At 38.0% G+C, this 12,444-nt stretch overlaps 1 protein-coding gene across 25 annotated transcripts in view; it reads left to right on the top strand.

Moving 5' to 3' along the window:
* The window catches only part of CLASP2 (cytoplasmic linker associated protein 2), a 132,009-nt gene that overhangs the window by 22,648 nt on the left and 96,917 nt on the right, over positions 1-12,444 (top strand). For all 25 annotated transcript variants that reach the window (XM_088520898.1, XM_088520893.1, XM_088520882.1 and 22 more), the window contains exons 4-7: positions 2,817-2,908; positions 3,275-3,350; positions 4,785-4,882; positions 9,836-9,906. In XM_088520898.1, the coding sequence (XP_088377024.1) occupies positions 2,817-2,908; positions 3,275-3,350; positions 4,785-4,882; positions 9,836-9,906 (337 nt within the window). The remainder of the gene's footprint in view (positions 1-2,816; positions 2,909-3,274; positions 3,351-4,784; positions 4,883-9,835; positions 9,907-12,444) is intronic.

Genomic DNA, 12,444 nt, shown 5'->3' with positions numbered 1-12,444 from the left:
TGCTTGTTCCTTCTGCATGAGCTTGACATGTCACAACTGTGGCTCCTGTTAGTGGGGTTGGTGTTAAGGATATTTTTAATGGACTAACAGTGGTGCCGTTCAGCTGCAATTGAAGATAAAAGTCAGAGTTGAAGTGTTAAAGTTAACAGGGAGCGTCTTCATTTCATGAACCTCATTTTGCTTGACTGAATGAGTTTTTTGGCTGCAAATTCCTGACTGTGTTTGTTCACAGGGAATATAATTTTGCAAATTTCATTTGCAGTGAGAAAACTGTTCATGATTGCTTTGTCTGCATGATAGGAAGAAACAAGTTTCACGTCCAGTGGATGTAGAAACTTATCTCTGTTCAAAGATGAAACATTTTCAACATATAATTTAGTTATGAGGCTGAAATGGGCTTAGGCACTGAAGTCTAGTAACGTCCACAAAGCCTTGCCTTTATCTGTTGGAGAGTTTCAGTTTTAATCATATTTGTTGGCAGGAGACATCACAGCAGCTATTATGTGCCTAAGCACAAATGGTTCACAGGTGGCACGTGCTTGTGCCTAAGATGCTCTGATGTGTACACAGCATGGAGACCTGAACTGCTCTAATTGCCCCCTATCCTAATTGCGTTAGGATAAACGCACAGCAGAGCATCTTGGAGACGCTTCCCTTGTGCCGTTGCTGGTAATAAATGCAGTGGTGATACTTGCTTCATATGATTAGTCTTGATCATGAATGTATTTTGGATTACTAGGGCATCTTTCACTCTCTGAAGAGAGTCTTAATGGCTAGATGGAACACTAAGATGAGAGATACCACTCCATACTCTTTGTTGAAGCTGGCCCTCAGTGTGGGAGAAAACGCAAGTTGGATGGGGGTCCAAGGGAGTTGTGTGTATTGCTAGAGAAGGTTTTCTGCTGTATCCCCTGGAATGAGAGAATCGTGGCCTCACGTCTTTGCTCCCAGGACTGCTTATGTATTTTCAGTACAAAAATTTGGATGAAATGCATAAATCATCCTCACAGCAGGGACCAAAACAGAGAAGTCCTTCCTGTGCCTTCAACCTGAACTACAGAATTTTAGGCTTCCTTTGCTGCAGAGAAGCATCCCTTTGGAACAGTTGGGTGGAATCCTTTTTTTTGGATAAGACCCGTAAGTCTCTTGCTGATCATCTCATCTGGTCTGTTCTAGTGTGTCCTTGAAAACTATTTAATTTGTCCTGCAGTAAATTCCTTTGTTTTGTTGTAAATGTGTTCAAAGGAGTGGAAAAGCAAGTCAGAGGTGGCTGTCTATAGATAGGGGTGGAGGGGAAGCAGCCAAATTGGAATATAGTTTCGTATCAGTGCATGGCTGGGGCAAGGGGAAGTTGATACCAGGTGATGCTAGCAAGTCATCTCTTCCATGAGAGCTGACATTGCTAACACACTGAATTCTCAGTTTGGATTAATTTGATACTTAAACTGGGGTTAATTTAGTAAAAGTCTTAAATTTCGCTTCAGTTTCTGCTTTGTTTTTTAGTTTCTTCCCTATCTCTGTTTTCGTACACCTGGAAGGGCTATTTCCTTTTTTTACCTGTTTGTCCTCGATGATGGGCTAATGTTGAGGGGCTGTTTTCTTCCATAAAATTCTGTTCTTTATTCTTAACCAGTGCAGTTTTGGCAAGCCACATTATGCTTGTCTAAGGTTTGTTTTCTTTAAATTTAATAAGGTATATATATATAAAAAAAATCTGTTTCAAAATGATCAAGAGGATTGTAGGTAGAAATACTGTGTGTGCTATAAAGCATGCATAAATAGTGCAGTATTTCCTGTGTCTTAAACCAGCTGTTTTTTTGTTGCTCAGTAGCTATTTGGGAGCTATTTGGGAGCAGTTTTGCAGAAAGCCAAACGCAATTGTAATAATCGGGAGCGAGTGCGTTTTTATGGGGTTTATGTAACGGCCGGAGATGGGGGTTGCAGCCCTCCAGGGGAAGGGAGGAGGGTGGTGCCTGCGCTGCCAAACGTGCCCCGTGCAGCCATTGCCAGGCAGCGCTCGGCCTGGCGCTCGATGCTCGCGGCCGCGGCGCCTGTAATGGCAGCGGCGCCGCCGACAGGGCCGCGCTTGGGCTCCGAGCACCCGCTCCGAAATCCCACTGCGAAGCCTCGTAAGCCTCGCGTTCGCGCTCCGTTTTACTCCGTAACGTGCGCGGCCAGGGAAGCGGAGGGGTGGAAAGCTGAGCCGAGAAGGGGAAGGCTCGAGGCAGGCAGCGGGGAAGGAACGTGCGAGGAGGGGAGCGAGGGCTTAGCCAGCCGGGGGGTCGGGAGGCACTGCCAGCATCAAAGGAGAAACGAAAGCAGGGGACAGAAACAGAAGGAAAGGAATGAGGATGACTAGGCAAGAAATAAGTGGAAAATGAAGGAATCTTAAGTAAATTTAAAGCAAAAGTAGAAGTACACAAGGAGGACTGTGGATAAAGGCAAACTAAAATGGATGAGAGGAAATTTGGTCAGGAGGAATATGAAGCAAAAAATATTGAAACTTCTGCTTCAGTTACTTATCTGAAATGCTAACATTTGTAACTAACAATTCTCTCTATATATTTTAAAGCTCTTTCTCAAGCAGTGAAAATATTTAGATAGATTTCAGGACATTTTAGAATTTGGGGGAGTGTGTGATAACTTGTATTGTGTTCCATGTTGCAGATTTTGTAATTTAATTTTATCTGAGAAATGCCTTTACTTTGCCAGTGGACCTGTCTTTTGTTGTTTTTGTAGCTGTTCTGAATGTAGAGAATGGATAGAATTGTGTTTTCTTGTGCTTCCAGTGATCAAAATCAATTTTTGTTTTATAGTACATTTGGGAACGCCTTGTTGTTGGCTTTAAACACAAGAATTACCGATCCCGAGAAGGAGTGTGTTTGTGTCTTACTGCAACCTTAAACACGTAAGCTTTTTGTTTCCTTGGAGACATATGGGTTCTGTCCTTTTCCAAGTGTCCATCTTTCTCTGAAATTAGTACTTCTGATTTAGAGTCTGATTTAATTAAAATCATAACCAGGAAAAAAATCAAACAATTTGATCTGTGAGCTTTCTGAAAGAAAGATTAAAGATGTCATATTTTGCAATATTTACCTTATTTGTAATGTTTACATTATTTAAAAATAGGTGAAAGCCTTGTGAGAGAGATGGAGCATGGTTCATACATGTAAATTTGGATTTTATCAATGCTAAACTGCAAGTTCTTTCACATAAAATGTTTTCTGTATTTCTGCAAAAATGTCACTCATCATCTTGTTTGTTTGTTTTGTAGTTACGGGGCACAATCTTTAATTCTCAGCAAGTTGGTACCACATCTGTGTATGCTGTTTGGTGACTCAAACAGTCAGGTAACAAATTCATTGCTTCAATTACTATAATTTGAGAGAAAAATGAATTCCCAATACATGGAAGCATTTAAGAAAAGTCCAAAGACTTGTTAGTATGCAAAAGATATATTTTTGTACCTTGAACAAAAAAATCAGTTTTCTTTCAAATCAGTACAATCATTAGAAGTTAAGGGTAGAGTTTCTTCTTTCTGACAGCCATGTTCCTTAAGTTTAATATGCTGGACCCTGTAGTTTTGTCTTCAAAGACTGAAAGTTGTTATTATTCAAAATAGTTGTTTCTTAAAAGAACACTTTGAAAGAAAGCCAGTACAAACTCTATTGGTAAGAAGGACTGTATGTACAGAGAGCCGCTGAATAACACCTGTAATAGCCCATTAAATTTGGCAAAGGTAACGTTATCATGTACAAGATGACTAAGAATCTCTTTAAATTGAACCCAGTTGACCTTTGAGCACATTCAAGGACTATAGCTAAATAACGATTAAAAACAAAGAAACTTCTGAAACTTGAGCTGCAATTCATAATGGTGAAGTCTGAACTTCAGAAAATCTTCAAATGGAAATGACTGAATGCTCTGTCTGGATTTATCTAAAGCTGTCCCTGAAATAATATTTAAAAATGCTAGGAAGGGAAAAGCTTGCATTGAAGTGAGTTGTATAAAGAAACAGAATAGGTCTTTATGCTTATTTTCTGGATGCAACGAACTTTTTCTTTCTTATAGCTTTGTTCTTACTGTTTTGTTCTCTAGAAAATCTTCTAATTGCTAATTGATCACTAGTAACAATGCAGTTCTTGATAGAGTGACTGTTCTTGTAGTTGAAAGCATTACAAAGAATACAAAAATGACTCTAATAATTCTTTATTATGAGTATTGGAATTCAATAACATGCATTTTAGCAGGGCTTAATGTAATATGCCTCAAATTTTTGAGATGCTCCTTTCCGTTATTTTAACTGTTCCCCCCACACCATATTTCTTGTGCTTATTTGATACCACTTAGTAACCCCTTGTAAAGGAAGTTAGGCCAGTTCTCAGTGGCTTGGAAACTCTGGATTACTCTTGTGGACAGTCGTGCCCTTCTAGAGAAGGGCCTGGCTGTGTGTAGTCACTGAGTGCATGGACTAACTTTCCAAATTGTTGCCTAGTGTGACAGGACTTTAAAAAAAAAAAAAAACTGCAAATGTGTTAATTCCAGTAATTTCCTGTGGAGCTGTCCTTCCTAGGATTTTTCAGTGCCACCTAGATATGCTTCACTTTCTTAAAAAGCTATCTTGAAATAACAACTGTATTTCCTTTTTATTCTGACCTCACAATTTCAACAGGTTTGTAAAATGAATCAGTACGAAGGTTAGAAAATTGATGGATTGTCAGTAAAATGTTGTTTTGGTTTCTGTAACCCTGAAATTAATAATAATTCAATCTGTGCATTTGCAGGTGAGAGATGCTGCCATACTAACCATTGTAGAAATTTACAGACATGTGGGAGAGAAAGTACGAATAGACCTTAACAAGAGGGGAATTCCTCCTGGAAGGTGAGTTAGTTATTTTTCTTCTGTGATGCTGAGCTGCTCTGTCACGGGTTTTTGCTTATTGGTTTTGTCAGAACTTAATAGAACTGTTTTGAGCAAGGTGGTGGTTCTTCTTATTATTATTATTTATTATTTTACAAAAGTAGTATTAGTGATGTCATGATGTAAGCAAAGCTAACTGAATAAAAATAATACTAAGCAAATAAAGAAAACACCCCACCGCTAGTTATACACATACTAGGCAGGGAGCTTGCTATCATCCTTCCTACTTTGAAGCAGCACACAGGTGCAGGACTGAAAGCAACCTAGCATTCAATAATTGAAATGTCTTCTTTTTAAGAGAGGCTGAGGTTATTAGAAAAATATTTGGGAATTTTGTAGTATATGCTATATCATTACTGAGAGGTGGGAAGTTATTGGAAAATACTTGAATTCATACATATTGCTTACATAATGCTATTTAGCCTGAATGTAGAAGAGTCATAAAGCACTTCAGTCAATCCTTGTCATGTTGTGTATGTCCGTATGAGAGAGAGAGAACCAGAGACTCTTTACACACATTTGTGATTGAAGAGAAGGCGAGACCATAGAGGGATGGAAGGTAGAAAGGTCTTCCCTTTTGCCTTCCAGTTGCACCAAATCCCAGTCCTTTCTACCATAGATATTTGCTGATAGGCTGCAGCTAGAATAGAGGTGCCTCTCAAAGTGCTACTTGTGAATTCTGAAAATGTAACCCTGTGGTTCAGTGAGAAAGGGACATTCGCCAGACTGAGTGCTGCATATGTTATCACAGAACAATGGACTTTTCTTGTAGAAGGTGAAATGAAAATTTGAAAATGCTTTCTTCAGTCATTTCTGTTTACAAAGAGCAATTCATATCTTTCAAAGGCAGGACTGTGTTTGAAATTAGGTTAATTTATATGAAATAACAGTAGCCTTTGTATTGTTGCTGCTGTGGTAAGGGTTTGTTTCATTAAGAAAAATAGACAGAGCCTGAGTTTTGGGAAAGACTGTTTTTTGCAAAAAATCCTTCAAACCCCTTATTGGAAACACTTTACATCTTTACATTGTGTGTGTGGTGTTTTTTTTTTTTTTTTTTTTTTTTAAAGATGTGTTAACCCCTTATTAACTTAATGTGACGCTTTGAGTCTTCATCTCCCTTTCTCAGTCTTGGGAAAGCGAAATGTATGTAATACCTAGGGTCAGAGAGAGCATCCTTGTTAGACTTCTTCAGGACACACAGGACAGAATGGCTGTCACCCTTTATTCCTCCTTATCTTTCTGCTATTGCCGGGGGAGCAGCGCTTTGTTCCTCTCCATCCTTCCTTTCTGTGAAGTTAGGACCTGCTTTCTGCCTGCCTTGCAAGTGATTAAGCACCATCAAAGTTGGCCATAATTAACAGCTCGTTAGTCTACAAGAGCTGTGCTTGTTTTTTTGCTGGCATCTGCTCTTCCATGTACATGTCAGGTTAGGCTGTTCCTTAGAAATTGCGTATTGTGGACACTGCAGGGTCATGGGCAATGTGTTAATCTTTTCTCCTCGGGCAGGTCTCTGTCAAGGCTTTAGCAGGTTGCCAGAAAAAAACCTTTCAAGTGGGAGGTTTTTACGCTCACTCTGGGGCAGCTGTGTTCATCCAGCCCATGCATAAATGGCCTGCCATCCTGGCCAAACTTTTGCACACCTGACTTTTCCTTTTATGTGTGAAGCTGCAGAAGACCTGCCTGTGCCTTTCTGGAGCAAAGATTATATTCACCAATGTCTTCATCGGCCTATTACACTTATCGCTCCAGACTTGGTCTTACAGATAGGAGCTTGTGCTCCTGATGGCTGATGACAGAGCGATGCCGATCATCACCAGCTCCAGTGAGCTTCTTGGGGCTCCTCTGGCCAAGATTGTCTTTTGGTAGGAGCTGAACTCCTGTAAGCACTTGTTGTGGGCTGTGGCTGCAGGAATTTTAGACATTAACCTATATCCTTCCTTGCCCGTGGCTCTGTGCATAGGAATTTAAAAGAAGAGATGTAGTAACACGGAGAGTTGGGGAGGGAGGAAGAAGTCTGTTCTGAGGGTTTTCGTGAAGTATTAGTTACTCTTCCTCCTTTAAGTTGTACCAAGGAGAGGTTTGGGTCTTTTGCAGTGCTCAATCATTTTTAGCAGCTGTGTTTTTTTGGACTGTGTTTTTTTGTAATTACAACAAAATACTATAGAGATTGCCTCCATCTGAAGCCATAAAGACAAGCTTTTTAAGAGCCTGTAGGAGTAGCAATACAGTGTTGTCCTCCAGTCTGGCTCACTGATTGCACAGCATCTGCTCCTGGCAAATTTCTGTATTTTTGAATGTTCAGTTACCACTTTCCCAGACTCTTTGCCCGGAGTGAGAGGCGATGTGTATACTAGTGTAATATATCTACAAGGGAGCATTTCCTTTTTCTCTTACGATGAAAATGTTAAATGAAGCATTCTTGAAAGCCAAATTCAAAACATCAGGATTTTTTTTGTGGAATGTCTAAACAGGGTGTGTATGTATAGATATGTATGTATGTACTCCCCCCATATATGTCCCAAATGCATGCCACCAGTGTAACAAGATCCTAAAAACAGAAATGGAATTTTAAATTTTACTGATTTCTATTGTTCTCATGTTTTCTTTCTCTCAGAATGATAATTTCTTAAATTTCTGCCTTTCAGTTTCGTTATGTAAGTCCTGTTTACTAACTAGTTTTCAGACTAACCAGTCTGAAAATTTAGTGTTTAAATACAGAATCTGCTAGTGTTAAGGGAAATCCACAGTCACTATTAAACAGTAAAAACATTTCATTTTGCATGTTTGAAGCTTTCATTACCTTCCTTTCATGAAAGCAAGATGGCATAGTATTTTACTGTATGTATTGAGTGTCTTGTTTGTGTGTGTTTTTTCCCTTCGTACCTTTAAAAGGAAATACCATGTTAATGAGGTTCCATGTATGATAGGGAAGTGCTGGCACCTGAAAATGTGAGACTTAAATGTAACAATTACTCCTATACTCTTCCCAATCCACAATGGTGAAAAAAATACATTCTGGTATAAGTTCACAAATTGACCTTTTTATTAAAAGACTGTGGTTTAAGATGAGTGCACTGCAGGCTGACAATCGTGAATTGCTGCTATTTCATACCCTTGGCTGTGCCCTGCAAAGGGTTTAAATGCAATGGTGGCCCGGAGGGGGGGGGTCAGCAGGATTCTGAAAGAACGGTGACAAGGACAGTGGAGGCAACTCATACAAAGTCATAGATAGTTTTGAGAAATAAACTGAGAAGGTAGAATAATGCTTGGTTTGTGTTAACGGATTATTAAGATTTATATGATATGAATTTTGTTTTGTTTTGGCCAAGTGAGCAATACAGTAGGTGTTTTGGTGAAATTCCCAACTTATTTGTGTGGCTGCTGTGTACAAGACAAATTCTGTTTCAGTGAATTGCGTCGAAGTATTTGGCAGGGAGGAGGGAAAAAAAATGTGGACTGTTAAGATGAAACATTTGGAAGTGATGAAGTGCTGTGGGTTTTCATACTGTTGTGTCTGTTCATGATTTTATGACACTCCTGGATAAGGGAGATGCAGTTGAGTGAAGTGGGTGTACAGTGTGTCAGGGAAGATGGGTTTTGTATCGTGAAAGTGTTAAACCTCTACCTGGAACACAGAGCAAAAACTGTGTGTATAGAAACATCAAAGTTAAATTTCCTCATACCTCCTTCAATTCATTGCTTTCTACAAGGATTTTCATATGCAAACATTGTTTGCTCCTATCTTCCTTGGTATGTCTTAATCCAAAATCTTGGTCCTTGATGTGTCGTAATCCACAGTATGGATTATGAGTAGTAAGCAGAACCTTTAAATATTTGCTCTTCTTTAATCAGTTTGAATCAAGTAATAGTCTGTAGCACTGGTGATGTAGCTAAATCTTGTTTCTGGAGTTGTAAGCTGTGACTTGTAAGTAGCGCATTGAAACATTTAAGGACTCATGTTTTAAGGCCAGATTTAAAACCTGCTAGTCTTATATCTAAAATTCATGTTTATGTTAGACATTACCATATACAGAGAAGTTTAAGACGTGATAGAAGTCAGAGAAATAGAAGCAAATGTTCTCTGTTGTTTGCAGTCAAATGCTGTGTCGGTACAGACCTGTAGCTAGCCTGTGGATTAGATTTATTCTGCTAGATTCTTTCACTGTTTTTACAGGTTTTTTTTTTTTTCTTTTTCTTTTTTTTTCAGAAGTGATGAGAAATGGCTGTTCAGCTGCTGGCCAGCTTTTTTGATTAAACAGCATTTTCTTCTCGTAGCTGCCAAACTTGGATCATTGCATGACTCTCAGTAGTGATGGTCACAGTAGCAGCTGCCTTATTAAAGTCTCTGTATTAAAGAAGTTGAAATGTTAGACTAGTATATCTTGAGCATGATATTTCCTTACCTTTCTTATAATAACATGTCTCCTTTATTCTAACATGTTGAAGTAAAGGTTGTTTCTCTTTTTTCTTATTTTGTTTGACTAAACCAAAAATGGAAACTGAGACTTTTGATAAAAACCAGAAATTGTCTTGAAACAAGTTAAATAGTAACCCTCATTTTTCACATAAGCATTCTGTTTGCAAATTGTTAAATTATGCATAAATGCTAATATCAGAGCTGCTTTGAAGTTGATACTATTACTTAAAACTCTGAAGTACACGTGCAGTATTTCAGTCATACTCAGTTTTGTTCTTTGCTAAGTTGACTTAATTTTTCTGTGCGTTTGTTAGAAGATACTTAACTCATTTAAGAGGAAGAGAGTGCTTTGGGAATTGTTTTTAGAGACTGATAATCCCTTGCGTTTGCGAGCATTCAGCTATATTACTGCTTTATGTGAGAGAAGTGGATTGCTGTTTTGATCAGTAACACAGAGGATTTTAAATAAACAAGTATCTTGTTTTTGTTCTTTACAGGTTGCAAACCATCTTCGCAAAATTCGATGAAGTGAAAAACTCTGGAAATATGATCTTAAGCAGCATCAGTGGTGAGTATGAAATTGTAAATACTTATTTTGTTTCAACCTTAAAATTTGATGATAAATATGCATTTTAGCATTATCAAATTGAGGTGACTCTAGAAATGTGTTTGTGGGAATACTATGAAAATAATATAGGAAAACAAACCTGTTGGTACTATGTTACTAAAGGTCTTTCTAGTCTGCAATCAGAATACAGTTGGAAGAAAAAGTGTTGTAGCTACTTGGAAGCAAACAGAGGATCCATAGCCAGCTGTGTGTGTGCTCAGGATATGCTCTTCTATCCTTGCCTGGAGGGGGAGGGAGGCAATCAAACAAGCCTCTATCCTACATTATTGTATGTTTCCAAAAGAAAACAAAGATTGAATGAGGTTGTATGATCCCTTCTCTGATAAAATGTTAAATAATAATACACAAAATATTTACAATGATAAAATTAGGTGGTTAGCATATCAAGATGATGAAATGTTGAATTTAGGACTTTCTTTTAGAACTCCCCTCTTTGGTAATGAGTTTGAGCTCATCTCTTGGTACATTTCATGAAAACAAGATCTGTTTGGCAGAGATTTCTTGTTGTTTCCTAGTGCATTCTTGATACAGTATGACATAAAGGTACAAAGTCATTCTTGTTGTTAAAAACTATATTTTATAAAAATCTTTAGTGGAAATCGGCAGCTCAACAAAGGAGGTGAGGTGGCAATGATGTTAATGTGCTTGTTTTTGAAAGTTTAATTCTCTCTTCTGTGAGGCATCAGTGGATCTTGCTTTACAGGGGAATGTTTTCTGATGTTCATTGTTATTCAGACCAACTGTGCTGCCTGAGAAGGAGGCAGTGCTAGATTTAAAATGTAAGAATAGAAATATTTTGAGGAATGCACATAATTTTTAATTACATTCAATTACCTTTTTTACAATTAATCAACTTTTTGATTTTTAAGTCCTTACCCTTGTTAGTGTAAAAACAGAACAGATCATAAAAACACATTTCTCTGAACTTGAAACCCTTTCTTGGCTATAGGAGAGATTCTGAGCTTCTAACTGAGCAAGTTGTAGGAGGAAAGGGGTGTGTATGTGTGTGTGTGTGTGTGTATGCAGACACCTGTAAATGCACTAAATATAATTGAATGCCTTTGAATATAATGTACATATATAATTAGATATAAAATGAATGCTATGTTAATGGCTGAACTTGTTAATATAGCACTTCTGAGCTTTGTTCCTGTTGTGCTGGAGTTGACCGAGTGGCTTTTTCTTTAAGCTATTTTTTCAGCTGTAAAACATAGATATTAATGCTATCTGCAGTGGTATAAATTGCCTTGTCTTGTAAGCTTTTGTCTTGTATTATGTTTCTGTCTTGAGTAGTGTAGAGACAGTTCTTCTGATATACTTGTTTCAGTATTTTTGGTTAGAACTTGCGAGTCTTTTGAATACTTCTGATCGTTTTTCAGTCTTACTGAAAAAGATACTGTTCTATTGCTGTTGTTTTGTCATGGTTGAGTCCTTCATTGTTCTCTGAAGGACAATTTGTATTTATTGCTTCCATATGTAAATTGGAAGTTGCCATGGAATTCCTGTAGTCTGTTAAATCAACATTTCTCTTAGGAGCTTTATCAAACATGTCTGGATAGAGGCAAGAATTTTATGTCCAAAAATATATGGTAGAATGTCGAAGGGTTTTTTTTTCTTTTTTTTTTTCCTTTTTTTTTTTTAAGTGCTATTAAACTGTGTGTGTGGGTGTGTGTCCCTACTCCAAAATAAATGCTCTCCCTAAATACATGTTTGTGTGTGTATATATATGTGTGTGTTTGTATACACACACACACACACACACACACACACACACACAAGCAAGCTTTTTGTTGATGTATTTATAAACAAATCCTCTAGAGAGAAAAAAGAGTTTTTTTGGTTTTTTTTTTGAGTAGGGAATTATGAAGGTAAGGGGGAATAGGATAGTGTTTACAAAGAAAAAAGGAAAAGAAATCTTCATAGACTTCAGTGTGGTTAGACTGGCAAAGCTCTTCAGTGGTTTTTACGTTGCAAAAGGAGTATCTTGCTAGCTTGATTGAGTTACTTTTCCAAGTAAGTTACCAGTAGTAGCTAGAGTTCTCTTTGGAGTATGTCACCCATGAGGATGGGCTTGCTACTACAGCTGTCAGAGATGTGATCTTTTCGTAGCCCAAGCGGGCAATGCTGCTGTAGTGAGTCTTGGTAGCAGTGACCTAGTTTCTGAGAACAGAGATGCGACTCCAGGATTCTTTGTATCAAGTAATACCTCTGGCAGTTGTTCAGTTATTTAATTTAGCATGTACTTAAATGAAAAAGAAAACCTCAAAAATCCCAGTGTGAAGCAATCTGAATAAAAATGTTTTTTTAGTGTGTCTTTATTGAGATCTTCAAAAGGCTACCGAAAAGCACTAAAATGATTAAACACAGTGGCTTTTCACATGCAGGTCTCCCACACTGCAGGTTTTAAAAGCATTGTTTCGGTATCTTGAGGTGCGTGTGGGAATTGCAGAGGAGGAGAAGACCATGTATCCTCCTACC

This window comes from Tinamus guttatus, unplaced genomic scaffold, assembly GCF_059628265.1.
Source record: "Tinamus guttatus ecotype Peru unplaced genomic scaffold, ASM5962826v1 Tinamus_guttatus_pri_ptg000104l, whole genome shotgun sequence".
Classification (NCBI taxonomy): domain Eukaryota; kingdom Metazoa; phylum Chordata; class Aves; order Tinamiformes; family Tinamidae; genus Tinamus; species Tinamus guttatus.
This window is presented reverse-complemented; position numbering and strand designations above follow the sequence as displayed.